This window comes from Pristiophorus japonicus, chromosome 11 (assembly GCF_044704955.1).
Source record: "Pristiophorus japonicus isolate sPriJap1 chromosome 11, sPriJap1.hap1, whole genome shotgun sequence".
NCBI lineage: Eukaryota > Metazoa > Chordata > Chondrichthyes > Pristiophoridae > Pristiophorus > Pristiophorus japonicus.
In genome coordinates, this window is record NC_091987.1 from 24,829,872 (window position 1) to 24,855,457 (window position 25,586).

Below are 25,586 nucleotides of genomic sequence, written 5' to 3' on the forward strand. Positions count from 1 at the left end.
CATTACTGACCCGAGCTTTTTATTCCAGGTTTACTGAATTTAAATTCCCCAGCTGCCGTGGTGGGATTTGAACTCATGCCTCTGGATCATTAGTGCCAGCCTCTGGATTAATGGTCCAGGAACAGAACCACTTTGTGTAATTCACTCCCTGTTGTTATCCTATGTAACACCATCCCAGCTCTCTGATACCCCATGTAACACAGTCCCAGTTCTCTGATACCCCATGTAACACAGTCCCAGCTCTCTGATACACCATGTAACACAGTCCCAGCTCTCTGATATCCCATGTAACACAGTCCCAGCTCTCTGGTACCCTGTGAAACCCACTGTCTGCTCTCTGATACACCGTGAAACACAGTCCCAGCTCTCTGATACCCCATGTAACACAGTCCCAACTCTCTGATATCCCGAGTAATACATTCCCAGCTCTCTGATACCCCGTCTAATATAGCCCCAGCTCTCTGATACCCCATGTAACACAGTCCCAGCTCTCTGATACCCTGTGTAACACAGTCCCAGCTCTCTGATACCCCATGTAACACAGTTCCAGCTCTCTGATATCCCGTGTAACACAGTCCCAGCTCTCTGATACCCCATGTAACACAGTCCCAGCTCTCTGATACCCCGTCTAACACAGTCCCAGCTCTCTGATACCCCGTGTAACACCCTCCCTGCTCTCTGATACCCCGTGTAACACAGTCCCAGCTCTGATACCCCGTGTAACACTTTCCCTGATATCCCGTGTAACACAGTCCCAGCTCTCTAATACCCCATGTAACACTGTCCCAGCTCTCTGATATCCTGTGTAACACAGTCCCAGCTCTCTGATATCCCATGTAACACAGTCCCAGCTCTCTGATACCCCATGTAACACCTTCCCTGATATCCCATGTAACACAGTCCCAGCTCTCTGATACCCCGTGTAACACAGTTCCAGCTCTCTACGTGTAACACAGTCCCGGTTCTCTGCTACCCCGTGTAACACAGTCCCAGCTCTCTGATACCCTGTGTAACACAGTCCCAGCTCACTGATATCCCATGTAACACAGTCCCAGCTCTCTGATACCCCGTGTAACATCTTCTCTGATACACCGAGTAACACAGACCCACCTCTCAAGTACCCCGTGTAACACAATCCCAGCTCTCTGATACCCCGTGTAACGCAGTCCCAGCTCTCTGATACCCCGTGTAACACCCTCCCAGCTCTCTGATATCCCATGCAACACAGTCCCAGCTCTCTGATATCCCATGTAACACAGTCCCAGCTCTCTGATACACCGTGTAACACAGTCCCAGCTCTCTGATACCCCGTGTAACACAATCCCAGCTCTCTGATACCTCGTGTAACGCAGTCCCAGCTCTCTGATACCCCGTGTAACACAATCCCAGCTCTCTGATACCCCGTGTAACGCAGTCCCAGCTCTCTGATACCCCGTGTAACACCTTCCCAGCTCTCTGATATCCCATGTAACACAGTCCCAGCTCTCTGATACACCGTGTAACACAGTCCCAGCTCTCTGATACCCCGTGTAACACAGTCCCAGCTCTCTGATACACCATGTAACACAGTCCCAGCTCTCTGATACCCCGTGTAACACAGTCCCAGCTCTCTGATACCCACTGTAACATGAATTGTGGAGTTGCTAATGTTTCACTAAGTTGGTTGTTTCCCAGTAACAGAAATCTGCAGATAGTCCTCCTTTGCCTGCACACACTGTCTTTTGCTTTAGGGCAGCGAGATGATTTGCCGAGTTAGTTTTCTCTGTCAGCAAAGCTGGAAGTGTCCTGTCCAGTCACCCGTCCACCATCTGCTGACAACCAACAGTTTTTCCAACTTTAGTCATGAGTTCATCATTCCAGAACCATCCAGATTACTGGTCTATTCAGTCGCACAAGTATATAAATGGGACTGGTTGCTGGGATCGGCACTCCCGCGGCATTGTGTGGAGACGAGATCATAAATACTCAGCAGTATGGATCTTGCCATTCAGTACCCCTGGTTCAGGCGCTCTCTGGGATCATACTATCCAAGCCGCCTGTTTGATCAGTTTTTTGGAGAAGGTCATTTTGACTATGACCTCTTTCCATTCTTCTCTTCTGCCATGAGCCCCTACTACAGGCAGTCAGTGTTCCGGACCTTCCTGGACTCAGGCATTTCTGAGGTAAATATCTCGCTTTGTGACTGACAAGCTGATTAATTAATTAATGATAAGTATAATTATAGTAATAACGAGTGCCGTTATTTGTAAATGATCTGCGTGTAATTCATTTCAGATATCTTGTTAAACCACTCTATTCTAGTAACATATTCAGTTAAAATTTACACTGAATTAAGCAATAACTGGTCCTTGTGACCTGTTACCTGAACTAATTCATAATTAGCCTGAGTTGGAAGATGTCCATTATTGCTCATTATTGGCCTTTGTACAGGACCGGGAAGGGTGAGGGCGGGCAGGGGCAGGGCAAGGACGAGGGTGGGCACAGCAGGGTGGGGCAGGGCGAGGGAGGGCAGGGCGGGGCAGGGCAAGGGCAGGCATGGCAGGGCGAGGAGGGGAGGGGAGGGGATGGCGGGGGAGGCGGGTGGGGGGGAGAGGAGAGTGGGGAGGGGAGGGTGGAGGAGGGTGGGGAGGGAGGGCAGGGGGGAGGCGAGAGGAGGGTGAGGAGAGGAGGGGATGGTGGGGAGGCTGGGGAGGGGCAGAGCGACGGGGGCAGAGAAGGGAGGGGCGGGGAGGGGAGGACAAGGGTGGGCGAGGGATGGTGACACGGGCAGGGAGGGCGAGGGAGATTGGGGAGGGCCGGCGGGGCGGGGAGGGCAAGGGAGAGTGAGGAGGGCAGGGTAGTGTGGGGGCGAGGGCGAGGAGGGCGGGTGGGAGGTCAGGATGACGGGGGGAGGGCGCTGGGGTGAGGGGGGAGGGGGTGGGGCAGTGTGGGGGTGGGACGATGGGGTGAGGATGACGGGGTGAGGGGGGAGGGGTAAGGATGAGAGAGAGGGGTGAGGGGTGCGGGAGGGGAGGTGAGGATGACGGAGGAGGGCAGTGGGATGAGGGGGGAAGGGGTGAGGGAGGCATGGTGAGAATGAGGAGGAGGGATGGGGGGGTGGGGCAGTGTGGGGGTGAGGATGACGGGGTGAGGGTGAGGGGGAGGGAGGGGAGGTGAGGATGACGGGGTGAGGGTGAGGGTGAGGGGGAGGGGGGACGGGGGTGTGGTGAGGGGGGGGTGAGGGGGGAGGGGGAGGGGCGAGGGGGAGGGGGTGGGGTGAGGGAGAGGTGAGGATGACGGGGCGAGGATGACGGGGTGAGGGTGAGGGGGAGGGGTGAGGGGGGGAGGGGGAGGTGGGACGGGGGTGTGGTGAGGGGGAGGGTGAGGGGGGAGGGGGGACGGGGTGGGGTGAGGGGGAGGGGAGGGGGGCGGTGGTGTGGTGAGGGGGGTGAGGGGGAGGGGGGAGGTGGGAGGGCTGAGGGGGAGGGGTGAGGGTGGAGGGTGAGGGGGAGGGTGAGGGTGAGGGGGGAGGCAGGTGGGGTAAGCTCCAATGGTGCCCAGACAATGTGATATAGCTGCAGAGAGCGAGGGGCCCAGCCCACGTGTAACCTGCATCTTTAGTCAGCAGCGCTCGAGAATTCTCCCCATCAATCCACTTGGAACAGCGACAACTAGAGTGAGTTTTGGAGCGTGAGAATCCAGTGCCCTTGGGGAAGGTTTCCAGAGCAGACAGTGAGTGTCTGCTGGCTCCCCATCTAGTTTATGTTCATTTCCACATTGCAGCTGGGCAGAGAATGTTAATGTACTTCACCCTGCTCCCCGAGTGCTCGCTAGTCCAATAGTCCTGTTTCATAAATCAAATTTCACCCTATAGACTCCTTTCACAGCCTCGCCCAATCTCTCGTGCTCCTTCCACATTCTCTTGCTCGACTCAGCCTACCTTGTGCCACAGTTGCATTTTACTGTGAGCTGGGTTCAGCACACAGGGAGGCCATTCAGCCCATCGTGCCTGCACAGGCTGCGTGAAACTGTTCCCCACGCAGCCTCATTCATCTGCCCTTTACCACAGCATTTTCAAATCACCTCACCCATTGAAACCCCTTCCATAGATCATGTTTAATCCATCCAAATCGATGATTTGAATTTCCCTCTTTAACCTCCCAGACACTGAACGTAATCATGTAAAATTAGAAATGATTACTCTGTTAGACACAGAGTAAATCTCCCTCCACAATGTCCCATCAAACACTCCCAGGGCAGGTACAGCATGGGTTAGATACAGAGTAAAGCTCCCTCGACACTGTCCCATCAAACACTCCCAGGGCAGGTACAGCACGGGGTTAGATACAGAGTAAAGCTCCCTCGACACTGTCCCATCAAACACTCCCAGGGCAGGTACAACACGGGTTAGATGCAGAGTAAAGCTCCCTCTACACTGTCCATCAAACACTCCCAGGGCAGGTACAGCATGGGTTAGATACAGAGTAAAGCTCCCTCGACACTGTCCCATCAAACACTCCCAGGGCAGGTACAACACGGGTTAGATACAGAGTAAAGCTCCCTCTACACTGTCCATCAAACACTCCCAGGGCAGGTACAACATGGGTTAGATACAGAGTAAAGCTCCTGCTAACTAACTGGCTAACTAACAGAAAACAGAGAGTCGGGATAAATGGTTCATTCTCAGGTTGGCAATCAGTAACTGGTGGGGTGCCGCAGGGATCAGTGCTGGGACCCCAACTATTTACAATCTATATTAACGACTTGGATGAAGGGACTGAGTGTAACGTAACTAAGTTTGCTGACGATACAAAGATGGGAGGAAAAGCAAAAAACCTGGAAAAGGGCATAGACGTTAAGTGAGTGGGCAAAAATTTGGCAGATGGAGTATAATGTTGGAAAGTGTGAGGTCATGCACTTTAGCAGAAAAAAAATCGAAGAGCAAGTTATTATTTAAATGGGGAAAGATTGCAAGTGCTACAGTACAGCAGGACCTGGGGGCACTTGTGCATGAAACACAAAAGGTTATTATGCAGGTACAGCAAGTGATCAGGAAGGCAAAGGTAGCTTGGCCTTTATTGCAAAGGGGTCTTGCTACAGTTATACAGGGTATTGGTGAGGCCACACCTGGAATACTGCGTGCAGTTTTGGTTTCCAGATTTACGAAAGGATATACTTGCTTTGGAGGCAGTTCAGAGAAGGTTCACTTGGTTGATTCCGGAGATGAGGGGGTTGACATGAGGAAAGGTTGAGTAGGTTGGGCCTCTACTCATTGGAATTCGAAGAATGAGAGGTGATCTTATTGAAACGTATAAGATTATGAGGGGGCTTGACAAGGTGGATGCAGAGAGGATGTTTCCACTGATGGGGGAGACTAGAACTAGAGGGCATGATCTTAGAGTAAGGGGCCACCCATTTAAAATCGAGATGAGGAGAAATTTCTTCTCTCAGAGGGTTGTAAATCTGTGGAATTCGCTGCCTCAGAGAGCTGTGGAAGCTGGGACATTGAATAAATTTAAGACAGAAATAGACAGTTTCTTAACCGATAAGGGAATAAGGGGTTATGGAGAGTGAGCAGGGAAGTGGACCTGAGTCCATGATCATATTAAATGGCGGAGCAGGCTCGAAGGGCCGTATGGCCTACTCCTGTTCCTATTTCTTGTGTTCTAAACTGTTCCCATTGGCGGGAGGGTTGAGAACCAGAGGACACAGGTTTAAGGTGATTGGCAGAAGAACCAAAGGCAACACGAGGAAAAGATTTTTTACGCAGCGAGTGGTTAAGATCTGGAATGCACGGCCTGCAAGGGTGGTGGAGGCAGACTCAATCATGGCTTTCAAAAGGGAATTGGATAAGTAGCTGGAGGGAAAAAAATTGCAAGATTATGGGGAAAGGGCAGGGGAGTGGGACTGACTGAGGTGCTCCTGCAGAGAGTCATAGAAACATAGAAACATAGAAAATAGGTGCAGGAGTAGGCCATTTGGCCCTTCGAGCCTGCACCGCCATTCAATTAGTTCATGGCTGAACATGCAACTTCAGTACCCCATTCATGCTTTCTCGCCATACCCCTTGATCCCCCTAGTAGTAAGGACTACATCTAACTCCTTTTTGAATATATTTAGTGAATTGGCCTCAACTACTTTCTGTGGTAGAGAATTCCACAGGTTCACCACTCTCTGGGTGAAGAAGTTTCTCCTCATCTCGGTCCTAAATGGCTTACCCCTTATCCTTGGACTGTGACCCCTGGTTCTGGACTTCCCCAACATTGGGAACATTCTTCCTGCATCTAACCTGTCTAAACCCATCAGAACTTTAAACGTTTCTATGAGATCCCCTCTCATTCTTCTGAACTCCAGTGAATACAAGCCTAGTTGATCCAGTCTTTCTTGATATGTCAGTTCCGAATCAGTCTGATGAACCTTCGCTGCACTCTCTCAATAGCAAGAATGTCCTTCCTCAAGTTAGGAGACCAAAACTGTACACAATACTCCAGGTGTGGCCTCACCAAGGCCCTGTACAACTGTAGTAACACCTCCCTGCCCCTGTACTCAAATCCCCTCGCTATGAAGGCCAACATGCCATTTGCTTTCTTAACCGCCTGCTGTACCTGCATGCCAACCTTCAATGACTGATGTACCATGACACCCAGGTCTCGTTGCACCTCCCCTTTTCCTAATCTGTCACCATTCAGATAATAGTCTGCCTCTCTGTTTTTACCACCAAAGTGGATAACCTCACATTTATCCACATTATACTTCATCTGCCATGCATTTGCCCACTCACCTAACCTATCCAAGTCACTCTGCAGCCTCATAGCATCCTCCTCGCAGCTCACACTGCCACCCAACTTAGTGTCGTCCGCAAATTTGGAGATACTACATTTAATCCCCTCGTCTAAATCATTAATGTACAATGTAAACAGTTGGGGCCCCAGCACAGAACCTTGTGGTACCCCACTAGTCACTGCCTGCCATTCTGAAAAGTACCCATTTACTCCTACTCTTTGCTTCCTGTCTGACAACCAGTTCTCAATCCATGTCAGCACACTACCCCCAATCCCATGTGCTTTAACTTTACACATTAATCTCTTGTGTGGGACCTTGTCGAAAGCCTTCTGAAAGTCCAAATATACCACATCAACTGGTTCTCCCTTGTCCACTTGACTGGAAACATCCTCAAAAAATTCCAGAAGATTTGTCAAGCATGATTTCCCTTTCACAAATCCATGCTAACTTGGACCTATCATGTCACCTTTTTCCAAATGCGCTGCTATGACATCCTTAATAATTGATTCCATCATTTTACCCACTGCCGATGTTAGGCTGACCGGTCTATAATTCCCTGTTTTCTCTCTCCCTCCTTTTTTAAAAAGTGGGGTTACATTGGCTACCCTCCACTCCATCGGAACTGATCCAGAGTCTATGGAATGTTGGAAAATGACTGTCAATGCATCCGCTATTTCCAAGGCCTCCTCCTTAAGTACTCTGGGATGCAGACCATCAGGCCTGGGGATTTATCGGCCTTCAATCCCATCATATTCCCCAACACAATTTCCTGACTAATAAGGATTTCCCTCAGTTCCTCATTCTTACTAGACCCTCTGGCCCCTTTTATATCCGGAAGGTTGTTTGTGTCCTCCTTAGTGAATACCGAACCAAAATACTTGTTCAATTGGTCTGCTATTTCTTTGTTCCCAGTTATGACTTCCCCTGATTCTGACTGCAGAGGACCTACGTTTGTCTTTGCTAACCTTTTTCTCTTTACATATCTATAGAAACCTTTGCAGTCCATCTTAATGTTCCCTGCAAGCTTCCTCTCGTACTCTATTTTCCTTGCCCTAATCAAACCCTTTGTCCTCCTCTGCTGAGTTCTAAATTTCTCCCAGTCCCCGGGTTCACTGCTATTTCTGGCCAATTTGTATGCCACTTCCTTGGCTTTGATACTATCCCTGATTTCCCTTGATAGCCACGGTTGAGCCACCTTCCTTTTTTATTTTTACGCCAGACAGGAATGTACAATTGTTGTAGTTCATCCATGCGGTCTCTAAATGTCTGCCATTGCCCATCCACAGTCAACCCCTTAAGTATCATTCGCCAATCTATCCTAGCCAATTCATGCCTCAGACCTTCAAAGTTACCCTTATTTAAGTTCTGGACCATGGTCTCTGAATTAACTCTCCATCCTAATGTAGAATTCCACCATATTATGGTCACTCTTTCCCAAGGGGCCTCGCACAACGAGATTGCTAATTAATCCTCTCTCATTACACAACACCCAGTCTAAGATGGCCTCCCCGCTAGTTGGTACCTCGACATATTGGTCGAGAAAACCATCCCTTATGCACTCCAGGAAATCCTCCTCCACCGTATTGCTTCCAGTTTGGTTAGCCCAATCTATATGCATATTAAAGTCACCCATGATAACTGCTGCACCTTTATTGCATGCACCCCTAATTTCCTGTTTGATGCCCTCCCCAACATCACTACTACTGTTTGGAGGTCTGTACACAACTCCCACTAAATTTTTTTTGCCCTTTGGTGTTCTGCAGCTCTAACAATATAGATTCCTCATCATCCAAGCTAATGTCCTTCCTAACTATTGCATTAATCTCCTCTTTAACCAGCAATGCTACCCCACCTCCTTTTCATTTTATTCTATCCTTCCTGAATGTTGAATACCCATGGATGTTGAGTTCCCAGCCCTGATCATCCTGGAGCCACGTCTCTGTAATCCCAATCACATCATATCTGTTAACATCTATTTGCACAGTTAATTCATCCACCTTATTACGGATACTCCTTGCATTAAAACACAAAGCCTTCAGGCTTGTTTTTTTAACACCCTTTGTCCTTTTAGAATTATGATGTAGTGTGGCCCTTTTTGTTTCTTGCCTTTGTTTACTCGGCCTTCCACTTTTGCTTTTTACCTTTCTACCATCTGTTTCTGACTCCATATTACTTCGCCCTATCTCGCTGCATAGGTTCCCATCCCCCTGCCATATTAGTTTAAACACTCCCGAACTGCATTAGCAAATGTTACCCCCAGGACATCAGTTCCAGTCCTGCCCAAGTGCAGACCGTCCCTTTTGTACAGGTCCCACTTCCCCCAGAACTGGTTCCAATGTCCCAAGAGGTTGAATCCCTCCCTCTTGCACCACTGCTCAAGCCACATATTTATTCTAACTATCCTGCTCCCTCTACTCTGATTAGCACATTACTACCTTTGAGGTCCTACTTTTTAATTTAACTCCTAGCTCCCTAAATTCAGCTTGTAGGACCTCTTCCCGCTATATTGTTGGTACCTACATGTACCACGACAACTGGCTATTCACCCTTCCTCTCCAGAATGCTCTGCAGCCGCTCCGAGACATCCTTGACCCTTGCACCAGTGAGGCAACATACCATCCTGGAGTTTCGGTTGCGGCCGCAGAAACTCCTATCTATTCCCCTTACAATAGAGTCCCCTATCACTATAGCTCTTCCACTCTTTTTCCAACCCTTCTGTGCAGCAGAGCCACCCACGGTGCCATGAACCTGGCTGCTGGTGCCTTCCCTTGGTAAATCATCTCCCCCAACAGTATCCAAAACAGTATATCTGTTTTGGAGGGAGATGACCGCAGGGGAGTCCTGCACTACCTTCCTGCTCTTGCCTTGCCTCTTGGTCACCCATTCACTATCTGTCCTAACCCTTACCTGCGGTGTGACCAACTCACTAAATGTGCTATCCACAACATTCTCAGCATCGCGCATGCTCCAGAGTGAGTCCATCCGCAGCTCCAGTGCCGTCATGAGGTCTGTCAGGAGCTGCAGCTGGACACACTTCCCACACACATAGTAGCCAGGGTCACTGGAAGCGTCCCTGACTTCCCATATAGCACAGGAGGAGCATGGCATGGGTCCGAGCTCTACTGCCATGACTTAACCCTTGAATTAATTTACTTACTAAAATTTACTTAAACACCAAACAGCTACTTAGTAGTTCGCTGCCAATTAAACCAATCTAAAAGTCAGTCTAAAAGAGAGTTATACTTACCAGTCGAACAGCCAACCACTTACCAGCTTGGCTGTGACGTCACCTCTCGATTTCACAGCCCTCTATCTTTGTCTGCAACTGGTTGGGCTGGTCTCTGGGCCTCCGTCTCCTACTCTCGCACTCCTTATCAGCTGCTCCAGTGTCAGCACCGATAGGAAAAACAAGACAAAACAGCACCTGCCACCCCCGCTTGCCCGAACTCACCCACTTACCAACCCCACAAATGCCACTCTATGCTGCTGCACTCCGTGCTCTGCACGAGCTGCCTCTTTTTAAACTGTATCTAGGTCAGATGACTCACTGCTGGTCAGTCGTTTACAGAACTGGTTTTAACTAACTGCTAATTGCCTCCTACTGGAGAGTTACCTTGTTTTTCTCTGCCTAAACCTGAAAGATTCCCACTATTTAACTTTTCCCCTTTAAATTAAACTGCTACTTACTTAGAAGCTACTGGCAATTGCCACTAACAATTTACTCCAGCCTCCAAATGGTTTAAAGAGAATAACCCTTAAAACTCACCCATTTACCAACTCAGAAATGCCACTCTATGCTGTTGCACTCCGTGCTCTGCACGAGCTGTCTCTTTTAACATAGAAAATAGGTGCAGGAGTAGGCCATTCAGCCCTTCTAGCCTCCAACCCAATGAACTTTTATCTTGTGCAAATAGCAAATGGCGGAGCAGGCTCGAGGGGCCGTATGGCCTACTCCTGCTCCTATTTCTTATGTTCTAAACTGTTCCCATTGGCGGAAGGGTCGAGAACAAGAGGACACAGATTTAAGGTGATTGGCAGAAGAACCAACGGCAACACGAGGAAAAGATTTTTTTACGCAGCGAGTGGTTAAGATCTGGAATGCACGGCCTGAAAGGGTGGTGGAGGCAGACTCAATCATGGCTTTCAAAAGGGAATTGGATAAATAGCTGGAGGAAAAAAAATTGCAAGACTATGGGGAAAGGGCGGGGGAGTGGGACTGACTGAGGTGCTCCTGCAGAGAGTCAGCACAGAGATGGGCCGAATGGCCTCCTTCCGTGCTGTAACCGTTCCATGATTCCCTTCTAGTTGAGGTTCTGAAAACAAGATGTCAGTGATACGCAAATAAATGTAAGAGATTTAGAAAAACAATAGGGAACGTTGCTTACGAGGCTGTGGCATTCACTTCAAGGGTTGGTGGTTGAAGCAGAAACTGTGTAAGATTCAAGATTAGATTGGAGAGGTGGATGAAGGCAAAGATGATGAAGCAATATGGGAATAAAGTGGGTAAATGTGATTGGGACAACACCGACTGGCCTGTTCTGTGTGTATCTATGGCAGTGAATGATCTTCCTGATTGGTCACTCTGGTGACGAGGGTGCATGTGTTCCGGGTGCTACTGGATGCCAATGTTGTGTTTCAGGTGCGCTCCGAGAAGGACCGATTTATGATTAACCTGAATGTCAAGCACTTCTCCCCCGAAGAGCTGAGTGTCAAGGTTGTTGATGACTATGTGGAGATCCATGGGAAGCACACGGAACGACAGGTGGGTTGATGGAGGGGGAGATATCATGTGGGGTGGGGGGGAGGAGGGGGATATATCCTGTGGGGGGAGGGAAGGGGAGATATTCTGTGGGGGGAGGGGGAAGGGGGAGATATCCTCTGGCGGGGGGGGGTGAGATATCCTGTGGGGGGAGGGGGAGGGGTGAGATATCCTGTGGGGGGAGGGGGGAGATATCCTGTGGGAGGGGGGGGTGAGATATCCTGTGGGGGGGGAGGGGCGAGATATCCTGTGGGGGGGGCGGCGAGATATCCTGCGGGGGGAGGGGGGTAGATATCCTGTGGGGGGGGGAGGGGGCGATATCCTGTGGTGGGAGGGGGATGAGATATCCTGTGGGGGGGCGACGAGATAATCTGTGGGGGGAGGGGGGGAGATATCCTGTGGGGGGGGAGGGGGAGATATCCTGTGGGGGGAGGGGGGTGAGACATCCTGTGGGGGGGGGGAGGGGGAGATATCCTGTGGAGGGAGGGGGGGTGAGACATTCTGTGGGGGGGGGAGGGGGAGTTATCCTGTGGGGGGAGGGGAGGGGGAGATATCCTGTGGGGGGAGGGGGGTGAGATATCCTGTGGGGGGGGAGGGAGCGATATCCTGTGGTGGGAGGGGAGGGGGAGATATCCTGTGGAGGGAGGGGGGAGGGTGAGACATCCTGTGGGGGGGGAGGGGGAGATATCCTGTGGGGGGAGGGGGGGTGAGACATCCTGTGGGGGGGGGGGGGAGGGGGAGATATCCTGTGGAGGGAGGGGGGGGTGAGACATTCTGTGGGGGGGGAGGGGGAGTTATCCTGTGGGGGGAGGGGAGGGGGAGATATCCTGTGGGGGGAGGGGGGTGAGATATCCTGTGGGGGGGGAGGGAGCGATATCCTGTGGTGGGAGGGGAGGGGGAGATATCCTGTGGAGGGAGGGGGGGGGGTGAGACATCCTGTGGGGGGGGAGGGGGAGATATCCTGTGGGGGGAGGGGGGGTGAGATATCCTGTGGGGGAGGAGGGAGCGATATCCTGTGGTGGGAGGGGAGGGGGAGATATCCTGTGGGGGGAGGGGGGTGAGATATCCTGTGGGGGGGGAGGGAGCGATATCCTGTGGTGGGGGGGGGGGGGGGGTGAGACATCCTGTGGGGGGGGGAGGGGGAGATATCCTGTGGGGGGAGGGGAGGGGGAGATATCCTGTGGGGGATGGGGAGGGGGAGTTATGCTGTGGTGGGATGGGAGGGGGAGATATGCTGTGGTGGGAGGGGAGGGGGAGATATCCTGTGGGGGGAGGGGAGGGGGAGATATGCTGTGGGGGGAGGGGAGGGGGAGATATCCTGTGGGGGGAGGGGAGGGGGAGATATGCTGTGGGGGGAGGGGAGGGGGAGATATCCTGTGGGGGGAGGGGGGTGAGATATCCTGTGGGGGGGGAGGGAGCGATATCCTGTGGTGGGAGGGGAGGGGGAGATATCCTGTGGAGGGAGGGGGGGGGTGAGACATCCTGTGGGGGGGGAGGGGGAGATATCCTGTGGGGGGAGGGGAGGGGGAGATATGCTGTGGGGGGAGGGGAGGGGGAGATATCCTGTGGGGGGAGGGGAGGGGGAGATATCCTGTGGTGGGAGGGGAGGGGGAGATATCCTGTGGAGGGAGGGGGGGGGGGTGAGACATCCTGTGGGGGGGGAGGGGGAGATATCCTGTGGGGGGAGGGGAGGGGGAGATATGCTGTGGTGGGAGGGGAGGGGGAGATATCCTGAGGAACGGCACTTTCAAAAATGGCGGCCCCTCCGCGGAGATTCGGCGACCATTCCTCACCGACCATGGCCGCCACTTTCAATCGGCCAGAGGCTTTAAGAAAAAGGGGCAATTTCGGCCCCTCTGTTCCTTTATCCAAGTCATTTATAAATATAGTGAGAAGCTGGGGCCCAGTGCAGATCCCTGGGGGACATCACTAGCCATATCCTGCCCATTTGAGTACAAATCCCTACTCTCTGTCTCCTACCTCCTAACAATTTCCTGTCCAAGCCAATCGCTTTCCTCCAATTCTATGTACTTTTATTTTTGTTAATAGTCTCTTATGCAGAACATTATCGAATGGAAGTCCGTATAAATAGCATCCATAGACACTCCCTTATCTGCCACGTTACTGACCTCCTCAAAAAAATCAACGACATGAAATTTTTCAGCACATAAACAAGCGATTCGGCCCAACTGCTCTGTGCCGGTGTTTATGCTCCACACCAGGCTTCTCCCACCCTATTTCTTTTCATCCTATCAATATATCCTTCTATTCCTTTCTCCCTCATGTGTTTATCCATGTTGGGGATGTTCCCAATGTTGGGGAAGTCCAGAACCAGGGAACACAGTCTTAGGATAAGGGGTAGGCCATTTAGGACTGAGATGAGGAGAAACTTCTTCACTCAGAGAGTTGCTAACCTGTGGAATTCCCTACCGCAGAGAGTTGTTGATGCCAGTTCATTGGATATATTCAAGAGGGAGATAGATATGGCTCTTACGGCTAAGGGGATCAAGGGGTATGGAGAGAAAGCAGGAAAGGGGTACTGAGGGAATGATCAGCCATGATCTTATTGAATGGTGGTGCAGGCTCGAAGGGCCAAATAGCCTACTCTTGCACCAATGTTCTATGTTTCTATGTTTCTATCCAGCTTCCCCCTTAAATGCACTCCCTGTGGGAGCGAGTTCCACATTCTCACCACTCTCTGGGTAAAGACGTTTCTCCTGAATTCCCCATTGGATTTATTACTGACTGCCTTATATTGATGGCCTCTAGTTTTGGACTGCCCCCAAATGGAAACATATTCTCTGCGTCCGATTCATAATCAGGTCGCCCCTCAGCTTCTCCTTTCTCGAGAAAGAGCACAGCCTGATCAGACTTTCCTGATCATTATAATTTCTCAATTATGGTATCATACTTGTAAATCTTTTCATTCTTTCTCCAGTGCCTCCATATTCTTTTTGCAATATGCAGACCAGAATTGTTCACAGAACTCCCAAGTATAGTCTAACTAAGGTTCGAAGAACATAAGAATTAGGAGCAGGAGTTGGCCATTCGGCCTCTTAAGTCTGCTCTGCCATTCAATAAGATCATGGCTGACCTTCGACCTCAACTCCACTTTCCCGCCCGATCTCCATATCCCTTGATTCCTTTGGAGTCCAAAAGTCTACCTCGGTCTTGGATATACTCAACCACTGAGCATCCACAGCCCTTTGGGGCAGAGAATTCCAAAGATTCACAACCCTTTGAAGAAATTTCTTTTCATCTTAGTCCTAAATAGCTGACACCTTATTCTGAGATTGTGACCCCTAGTTCTAGATTCTCCAGCCAGAGGAAACATCCCCTCAGAATGTTGTATGTTTCAATGAGATCACCTCTCATTCTTGTAAACTCCAGAGAGTATAGGCCCATTCTACACAATCTCTCATCATAAGACAGCCCTCTCATCCCAGGAATCAATCCAGTGAACCTTCATTGTACCGCCTCCAAGGCAAGTATATCCTTCCTTATATAAGGAGACCAAAACTGCACAGTACTCCAGGTGTGGTCTCACTAAGGCCCTGTACAATTGTAGCAAGAGTTCCTTACTCTTGTATTCCAACTCTACCCGCCACCATCTCAGCAAAACCCCAGCCCGGCACAAGGTAGAAAAGGCCACCCGTCAGCTCAAGAACAACAAGGCATCGAGAGCGGATGGAATCCCCGCTGAGGCACTAAAGTATGGCGGAGAGGCACTATTGGCACGAATACATGACCTCATCTCTATTATCTGGAAGGAGGAGAGCATGCCGGGAGATCTCAGAGATGCCGTAATCGTGACCATCTTCAAAAAAGGGGACAAGTCCGACTGCGGTAACTACAGAGGAGTCTCCCTACTGTCGGCCACTGGGAAAGTCATCGCAAGAATACTCCTCAACCATCTTCTCCCTGTGGCTGAAGAGCTCCTCCCGGCGTCACAGTGCAGATTCCATCCACTAAGGAGTACAATGAACATGATCTTCACCGCACGACAACTACAAGAGAATTGCAGGGAACAGCACCAACCCTTGTACATGGCCGTCTTTGACCTCACAAAGGCCTTTGACACTATCAACCGTGAGGGACGATGGAGCATCCTCCTCCGTTTTGGCTGCCCCAAAATTTGTCACCACCCTCCACCTGCTCCACAATGACATGCAGGCCATGATCCTGACCAACAGATCCACCACAGACCCAATCCACGTCTGGACCAGACTCAAGCAGGGCTGCATCATCGCACCAACGCTTTTCGCGATCTTCCTTGCTGCAATGCTTCATCTTACTCTCAACAAGCTCCCCACTGGAGTGGAAATAAATATAGAACCAATGGGAACCTGTTCAACCTTCGTCGCCTCCAGGCTAGATCCAAGGTCATCCCCTCCTCTGTCATCGAACTACAGTACGTGGATGACGCCTGCGTCTGCGCATACTCAGAGGCCGAACTCCAAACCATCATCAACACCTTCACTGAGGCGTACGAAAGCATGGGCTAAACATCCGTAAGACAAAGGTCCTCCACCAACCTGACCCCGCCACACAGCACTGCCCCCCGGTCATCAAAATCCACGGCGTGGCCTTGGATATTGTGGACCACTTTCCAAACCTCGGGAGCCTACTATCAGCAAGGGCAGACATCGATGACGAGGTCCAACACCACCTCCAGTGTGCAAGTGCAGCCTTCGGCCGCCTGAGGAAGAGAGTGTTTGAAGACCAGGACCTCAAACCTGGCACCAAGCTTATGGTCTACAGGGCAACAGTGATACCCGCCCTCTTGTATGGCTCAGGGACATGGACCATGTATAGCAGACATCTCAAAGCGCTACCTGCGCAAGATCCTGCAAATCCACTGGGAGGACAGACGCATCAACGTCAGTGTTCTCGCTCAGGCCAACATGCCCAGCATCGAAGTTCTGACCACACTCGACCAGCTCCGATGGGCGGGACACATCATCTGAATGCCCGACATGAGACTCCCAAAGCAAGTGCTCTACTCAGAACTCCTACACTGCAAGCGAGTCCCAGGTAGGCAGAGGAAACGTTTCAAAGGATACCCTCAAAGCCTCCCTGATAAAGTGCAACATCCCCACCGACACCTGGGAATCCCTAGCCCAAGACCGCCCAAAGTGGAGGAAGAGCATCCGGGAGGGCGCTGAGCACCTCGAGTCTCGTCGCCGAGAGCATGCAGAAACCAAGCGTGGGCAGCGGAAGGAGCGTGTGGCAAACCAGACTCCCCACCCACCCTTTCCCTCAACCACTGTCTTCCCCACCTGTGACAGAGACTGTAATTCTCACATTGAACTGTATAGTAACCTGAGAACTAACTTTTAGAGTGGAAGCAAGTCTTCCTGGATTTCGGGGGACTGCCTATGATGACTCCAACCCTCTTGCAATATAGGCCAACATGCCATTTGCCTTCCTAATTGCTTACTGTACCTGCATGCTAACTCTGTATCGTCAGCAAACTTGGATACATTACACTCGGTCCCTTCATCTAGGTCATTGATATAGATTATAAATAGCTGAGGCCCCAGCACTGAACCTTGCAGCACCCCACTAGTTACAGCCTGCCAACTGGAAAATTATCCATTTATCCCTACTCTCTGTTTTCTGACCGTTAACTAATCCTCTATCCATGCTAATATATTACTTCCAAACCCATGAGCCCTAATCTTTCGTAACAACCTTTTATGTAGCATATTATCGAATGCCTTTTGGAAATCCAAATATACTACATCCACTGGTTCCCCTTTAGCTACGCTCTAGTTATGTCCTCAAAAAACTCTAATAAATTTGTCAAGCACGATTTCCCTTTTATAAAACCATGTTGACTCTCCTGATTTTCTAAGTGTCCCGATACCACTTCCTTAACAATGGATTCCAGCATTTTCCCGACGACTGATGTCAGGCTAACTGGCCTGTAGTTCCCTGTTTTCTCTCCCTCCTTTCTTGAATAGCGGTGTTACATTTGCTACCTTCCAATCCGCTGGGACCGGTCTAGAATCTAGGGAACTTTGGAAGATGACAACCACTATCTCTATAGCCACCTCTTTTAGAACCCTAGGATGCAGACCATCAGGTCCAGGGGATTTGTCGGCTTTTAGTCCCATTAGTTTCTCTAGTACTGTTTCTCTACTGATATTAATTACTTTAAATAATAAGGGGCCATCCATTTAAAAGTGAGATGAGGAGGAATTTCTTCTCTCAGAGGGTTGTAAATCTGTGGAATTCTCTGCCCCAGAGAGCTGTGGAGGTTGGGTCATTGAATATATTTAAGGTGCAGATAGACAGATTTTTGAGCGAAAAGGGAGTAAAGGGTTATGGGGAGCGGGCAGGGAAGTGGAGCCGAGTCCACGATCAGATCAGCCATTATCTTATTGAATGACGGAGCAGGCTCGAGGGGCCAAATGGCCGACTCCTGTTCCTATTTCTTATGATCTTAAGCTCCTCACTCTCATTAGACCCTGGGTTCCTCACTATTTTTGATAGGTTTTTTGCATCTTCTACTGTGAAGACAGATACAAAATATTTATTTAAAGTCTCTACCATTTCCTTAGTCCCCATAATAATTTCTCCTGTCTCAGCCTCTAAGGGACCAATGTTTACTTTTGATGCTCTCTTCCTTTTTATATATTTGTAGAAGCTCTTACAATCAGTTTTTATATTTCTTGCTAATATACTCTCATTCTATTTTCTCCCTTTTTTAAATCAATTTTTGGTCATCCTTTGCTGATTTTGAAATCTCTCCACTATTCTTTGCAACATTATAAGCCTTTTTTAATCTAATACTATCCTTAACTTCTTTAATTAGCCACGGATGGATCACTTTTCCAGTGTAGTTTTTATTTCTGAATGGAATGTATATTCGTTGAGAATTTTGGGATATTTCTTTAAATGATTGCCACTGCTCATCTACCATCATACCTTTTAATCTAAATTCCCAATCTACCTTAGCCAACTTTCCCCTTACACCCATGTAATTGGCTTTATTTAAGTTTGAGGGCTAGAAATTTGGTGCATTGCACCCCCCGTACAATTGCCTTACTGCCCGGGCACAATGCTGGCAATGACTGCCACCATATTGGGCGGGAGTTCAGCGGGGGCACAACAAGTTCCTGCGTCTGGAGATTGTAACATCATCACCGCGCATTACCCCGTTAGTGCCCTGGACCCAAAATTGGCTTCGCCCCCTGAAGCCGAGTGGGGCAATAACAGCGACTGCTTTAGAGGATGCGTATCAGGCGGACTGCCACTACCGAGGCGAAAAGGAAAGGGTGGTGGCCGCGATCACTCAGCACGGCACTCTGCCTGAGTCCTGGGCTGATCGCGTGGCAACTCTGCTCCTGGTAGGTGCCTTGTTCTTTTGCAGAATAGGCCGTGTGGGCCCATCGCTTTAATTGGAGGTCGGTGATCACGGAATGGTTACAACACAGGAGGCCATTTTCAGCCAGCCCCACTCCCCGGAGCCCGGCAATTTTGCTTCTTTCAGGTACTTATCCAACTCCCTTTTGAAAGCTGCGATTAAATCTGCCTTCCCCCATCCTCTCAGGCAGCGCACTCCAGATCCCAACCACTCGCTGCGTAAAAAGGTTTTTTCTTACATTGCCTTTGGTTCTTTTGCCAATCGCCTTAAATCTGTGTCCTCTGGTTCTCGGCCCTTCCACCAATGGGAACAGCTTCTCTCTATCTACTCTGTCCAGACCCCTCATGATTTTGAACACCTCGATCAAATCTCCTCTCAACCTTCTCTGCTCCAAGGAGAACAGCCCCAGCTTCTCCAGTCTATCCACGTAACTGAAGTCCCTCATCCCTGGAACCATTCTCATAAATATTTTCTGCGCCCTCTCTAAGGCCTTCACATCCTTCCTAAAGTGCGGTGCCCAGAATTGGACACAATACTCCAGTTGGGGCTGAACCAGTGTTTTATACAGGTTCATCATTTCCACGCTTTTGTACTCTACGCCTATATTCATGAAGCGCAGGATTCCGTATGCTTTTATAACCGCTTATGTGGCTCAGTGTCAAATCTTTTGTCTCATAATACTCTTGTGAAGTGCCTTGGAACGTTTTACTACGTTAAAGGCGCTATATAAATACAAGTTGTTGTTGTTGTTGTTGTGTGACTGCCTCCTGGATCAAAGTGTCCAGATAACCCTCCCCCTCCCTGATGTCCCTCAGTGTCTGAATCTCATGCTCCAGCTCAACAAGTCTCAGCTGACGTTCCTTGAGATGCAGAAGCTTACTGCAGACATGGTCATCCAAGATAGTTTTGCTCTCCACAAACTCCCACATGCTGCAGTTATGGCACACCACCTGCCCTGCCTTCCCTACGTAACCTTCTTTTATTTATTTAAAGTTTATGTATTTAATTAACTTGGTTTATAGTTTAGTTTTTAACTAATTACTAGATCTAGTTTGTTATATGTAGCTGAAATTAAATATTTGCCTGTAACACAAACCACTACAAGTATTGGAGGCAAAAAGCAAGTCCTACTTCCCTGAATTCCCAAGCTCTCCAAATTCCCAACTTTAACACTCGGTTTATAATACCTCTGTTTAGAAGCACTCTATTTAAGACCACTGAATAAGTTTAACATCATAGAATCATAGAAATTTACAGCACGGAAGGAGGCCATTCGGCCCATCGTGTCCATGCTGGCTGACCAAGAGCTATCCAGCCTAATCCCACTTTCCAGCTTCTGGTCCGTAGCCCTGTAGGTTACGGCACTTCAAGTGCACATCCAAGTAGTTTTTAAATGTGGTGAGGGTTTCTTCCTCTACCACCCTTTCAGGCAGTGAGTTCCAGACCCCCACCACCCTCTGGATGAAGAAATTTCCCCTCAAATCCCCTCTAAACCTCCCCGCAATTACTTTAAATCTATGGCCCCTGGTTGTTGACCCCTCTGCCAAGGGAAATAGGTCCATTCTATCCACTCTATCCAGACCCCTCATAATTTTATACACCTCTATGAGGTCTCCGCTCAGCCTCCTCTGTTTTAAATAAAACAACCCCAGCCTCCTCCCTGATTGCAAAGTCTGCATCGTCCCTCTCTTTTATGAAAACAGATGCAAAGTATTCATCAACCATACCCACATCTTCCGTCTCCACACACACATTCCTAAAATGCATTCAAGAGAACTTTTTTAGCCAGTATGTAGCAAGCCCAACACGGGAAGGGCCGGTTCTGGATTTAGTTTTAGGGAATGAAGCTGGGCAGGTGGAAGGGGTATCAGTCGGAGAGCATTTAGGTGCTAGTGATCATAATTCAGTTAGATTTAAGGTAGTTATGGAAAAGAACAAGGATAGATCAGGAATAAAAGTTCTAAATTGGGGAAAAGCCAACTTTGCTGAGCTGAGAAGTGATTTGGCCATAGTGGACTGGAAACAGCTACTTGAAGGTAAATCAGTGTCAGAGCAGTGGGAGGCATTTAAGAAGGAGATCCGGAGGGTTCACACCAAATATGTGCCCTTAAAGAAAAAGGGTGGGACTAACAAATCTAGAACCCCCTGGATGTCAAGGGACATACAGGGTAGGATAAAGAAAAAAAGGGAGGCTTATGACAGATACCGAGGGCTGAATACTACAGAATCTCTGGAGTATAGAAAGTGTAGGGGTGAGCAAGAGGATAATTAAAGAAAGAGTGGGGCCTATTGGAGACCATGAGGGTGATCTGTGTGTGTGGAGGCGGAAGATGTGGGCATGGTTAATGAATACTTTACGTCTGTTTTCATAAAAGAGAGGGGCAATGCAGACATTGCAATCAGGGAGGAAGAGTGTGAAATATTAGATGAAATAAACATAGTGAGAGAGGATTTAAGGGTTTAGCATGTTTGAAAGTGGATAAATCCCCAGGCCCGGATGAAATGTATCCCAGGTTGTTAAGCGAAGCAAACGAGGAAATCGCAGAGGCTTGCTACATGCTGGCTAAAAACGTTCTCCTGAATGCATTTTAGGAATTCCGCACCCTCTATACCTTTCACACTAATGTTGTCCCAGTTAATATTAGGGTAGTTGAAATCCCCTACTATTACTGCCTATTGTTTTTGCACCTCAGAAATGTGCCGACATATGTGCTCTTCTATCTCCCTCTCACCGTTTGGGGGTCTATAGTACACTCCCCTTTTTTCTTTAATTCAATCCATATGGACTCGTTTGATGACCCCTCTAACATATCATCCCTCCTTACAGCTGTAATAGTTTCTTTGATCAATACTGTGACCCCCTCCCTTTTTATCCCCTCTCTATCCCGTCTGAAAACCCTGTAACCAGGAATGTTGAGCTGCCATACCTGCCCTTCTTTCAGCCATGTCTCAGTAATAGCTATAATATCGTACTCCCAATTGTCTATCTGTGCTCTCAGCTCATCTGCCTTATTCCCTAGACTCCTTGCATTGAAGTATGTACCATTTAATGGGGCCAAACTCCCTTGCTGTCTATTTTCCAGCCCTTGTTTCCTCTGTCTTCCAAATACATTTTCTACTTTCTGCTGCTCAATTCCAGCTTTACTCCCCTCCCTACTGAATCTATTCTCAGGTTCCCATCCCCCTGCCAAGTTAGTTTAAACCCTCCCCAACAGCACTAGCAAACCTTCCCGCGAGGATATTGGTCCCGGCTCTGTTGAGGTGCAACCCGTCCGGTTTGTCCATGTCCCACCTCCCCCAGAAACGGTACCAATGCCTCAGGAATCTAAAACCCTCCCTCCTGCACCAAGTCTCCAGCCACGTATTCATCTGCTCTATCCTCCTATTTCTGTACTCACTAGCTAGTGGCACTGGGAGTAATACGGAGATTACTACCTTTGAGGTCCTGCTTTTTAATCTCTCTCCTAGCTTCCTAAACTCTGCCTGCAGGACCTCATCCCTCTTTCTACCCATGTCATTGGTCCCGATATGGACCACGACCTCTGGCTGTTCACCCTCTCCCCCCACAATGCCGTGCAGCCGCTCAGTGACATCCTGGACCCTGGTACCAGGGAGGCAACATACCATCCTGGGGTCACGTCTGCGACCACAAAAATGCCTGTCTGTCCCCCTGATTATTGAACCCCCTACCACTAGAGCTCTTCTATTCTTCTTCCTCCCCCCTCCTCCCCCACCCCCACCCTCCCCGTGCAGCTGAGCCACACGTGGTGCCGTGGACTTGGCTCTGGCTGCACTCCCCAGAGGCATCGTCGCCCTCACCAGTACTCAGAACGGAGTACTGGTTGGAGAGCAAGATGGACTTGGGACTCCTGCACTACCTGCCTGGTCCCGCTCTTCTGTCTGGCAGTCACCCACTCCCTCTCTGCCTGCTCAATCTTAAGCTCCCCAGATACAAGCGTGAGAGAGGGGGGATTAGAGGGATACCTCCAGATACAGGAGTGTGAGAGAAGGGTTGGGGGACCTCCCCAGTTACAGGAGTGAGAGAGAGGGGTTAGAGGGACCTCCCCAGTTACAGGAGTGAGAGAGGGGTTAGAGGGACCTCCCCAGTTATAGGACTGAGAAAGAGAGAGAGGTTAGAAGGACCTCCCCAGACACAGGATAGTGAGAGAGGAGTTAGAGGGATCTCCCCAGATACAGGAGTGTGAGAGGGGGGTTAGAGGGAGGTCCCCAGATTCAGGGGTGTCAGAGAGAGGGGGTGAGGGATCTCCCAGTTACAGGAGTGTGAGAGAGGGGTTAGTGGGACCTCCCCAGATACAGGATGAGAGAGAGGGGGGATTAGTGGGACCATCGGAGTAGGCCGGGGAGCGGAAGGAGCAACATGGCAGCATACCACTCCAGAGAGCAGCACGTGTTGGAGCAGGAGAGCAAAGGCAGCGAAGAGTGACGTCATCAAGGTCCAGGTCGGTGATTGGAGTTTGGGCAGGTGCAGCAGGAGCGGTGAGGTCGGGGCGAAGGAGCAGCGAGAGATTGTAGAGGGACATGATCGGGGCCCAGGAGAGGCGCGAGTTCGGGGCCCAGAAAAGGCAAGGGCCCAGGGGCAGCACGGGCCAGCCCACACTGCGATATGTGTGCGCACTAGGTCCGTGCAGCAGAACAGGTATCACGTTGTCCTGGTTAACCCTTGCCACTGGACCAAGACCTAGCTCTGTCAAGCCCGTGAGATGGCTTGTGTGCAAAGGTCACCACACATTAAAAAAATCCACGCACAGCGATCTCCCACCCTTCAAGATTTAGTTCAGACCTGGAATTTTAGGTCCATCATTGAAACACCTGTGAACTTTTTGATGTGGAAGCAAGTCATCCTCGACCCGAGGGACTACCTATGATGATGATGATGATGATGAGTGGGACCTCCCCAGATGCAGGAGTGAGAGAGGGGGTTTAGTGGGACCTCCCTAGATACAGGAGTGAGAGGGGGGTTAGAGGGATCTCCCCAGATACAGGAGTGAGAGAGGGTGTTAGTGGGACCTCCCCAGATACAGGAGTGAGAGAGGGGGTTAGTGGGACCTCCCCAGATACAGGAGTGAGAGAGGGGGGGTTAGTGGGACCTCCCCAGATACAGGAGTGAGAGAGGGGGGTTAGTGGGCCCTCCCCAGATACAGGAGTGAGAGAGGGGGGTTAGTGGGCCCTCCCCAGATACAGGAGTGAGAGGGGGGGGGTTAGTGGGACCTCCCCAGATACAGGAGTGAGAGAGGGGGTTAGTGGGACCTCCCCAGATACAGGAGTGAGAGAGGGGGTTAGTGGGACCTCCCCAGATACAGGAGTGAGAGAGGGGGGGTTAGTGGGCCCTCCCCAGATACAGGAGTGAGAGAGGGGGGATTAGTGGGCCCTCCCCAGATACAAGAGTGAGAGAGGGGGGGTTAGTGGGACCTCCCCAGATACAGGAGTGAGAGAGGGGGGTTAGTGGGACCTCCCCAGATACAGGAGTGAGAGGGGGGGTGGGGGTTAGTGGGACCTCCCCAGATACAGGGGTGAGAGAGGGGGGGTTAGTGGGCCCTCCCCAGATACAGGAGTGAGAGAGGGGGGTTAGTGGGACCTCCCCAGATACAGGAGTGTGAGGGAAGGGTTAGAGGGACCTCCCCAGATACAGAAGTGAGAGAGGGGGTTAGTGGGATCTCCCCAGATACAGGAGTGAGAGAGGGGGTTAGTGGGAGCTCCCCCGATACAGGATTGTGAAGGGGAGGGAGGTTAGTGCACGTGTACTACACACAGTGGGTACACCATTCACTCTAGGCTGGTACTGTACGGGTGTGGATTCGGTCTAATGATGTTACTTTCTCTATAGGAGGACCAAGGCCGTGTTTCCCGTGAGTTTCACCGCACTTACCGTCTGCCCAGTAACCTGGACCAGTCGGCTATCACCTGCTCGCTGTCTAACGAAGGTTTACTGACCCTGTGCTGCCCTAAAATCCGATCAGGAGATGATTCAAACTGGCAAGATCGCCCCATCCCTGTGAGCCGTGAGGAGAAGCAGGAAACCCAGCCTGAGATTAGAGCGGATCCATGAGCTGAGGATATCAGTGATGTGCAAGTATTTCGAGCTAGGCTGAACCTTGCTGCAATCACCTTTGAGTGAAGATTCCAGTGGAATTGCTGGCCCCAACTCTCAGAATACAAATGTCAGTGTCACCTGTCCCAGACCTGTCTGTAACCATCTCACTGCACGTTCCTTAAATGTAATAATCTCTTTCATTGTACTGAGAGCGGCTCCAAAACTGGCAATAAATTCTCAAACCTTTATATTGTGGCTGCACACTTCATACAAACTCAAACAATCACACGATGTTCACTGAATCAATGGGGAGAGTGAGGAAATCAAACAGGAGACAGGAAATTAGCAGGAGAGAGGAAAATAACCAGGTGAGAAAATTACAGAGGATTACATAGAGTATACGGCACAGAAACAGATAATTTGGCACAACCATGCTGGTGTTTATGCTCCACTCGAGCCTCCTCCTGTTTTTTCTTATCTAACTATTGACATAACCCTCTACTTGACTAGCCTCCCCTTAAATGCATCAAAAGGATCTGTCTGTCAGAAGTGGGATGAACCAGGAGAGACTGAGAAACTTAACCTTCAGAGTAAATACATTCACCAGGTGAGGGTGAGATTAATCGGGAGAGAGTGAGGAA

The 25,586-nt window shown here is 50.0% G+C and overlaps 1 protein-coding gene across 1 annotated transcript; it reads left to right on the forward strand.

The window, feature by feature from the left end:
* The first annotated feature begins 1,973 nt into the window (after positions 1-1,973).
* On the forward strand, positions 1,974-24,960 carry cryaa (crystallin, alpha A). The gene is made up of 3 exons (XM_070893272.1): positions 1,974-2,162; positions 11,402-11,524; positions 24,739-24,960. Exons 1-3 carry the CDS (start codon positions 1,974-1,976, stop codon positions 24,958-24,960), a joined length of 534 nt encoding a protein of 177 aa, XP_070749373.1.
* Positions 24,961-25,586: the final 626 nt, after the last annotated feature.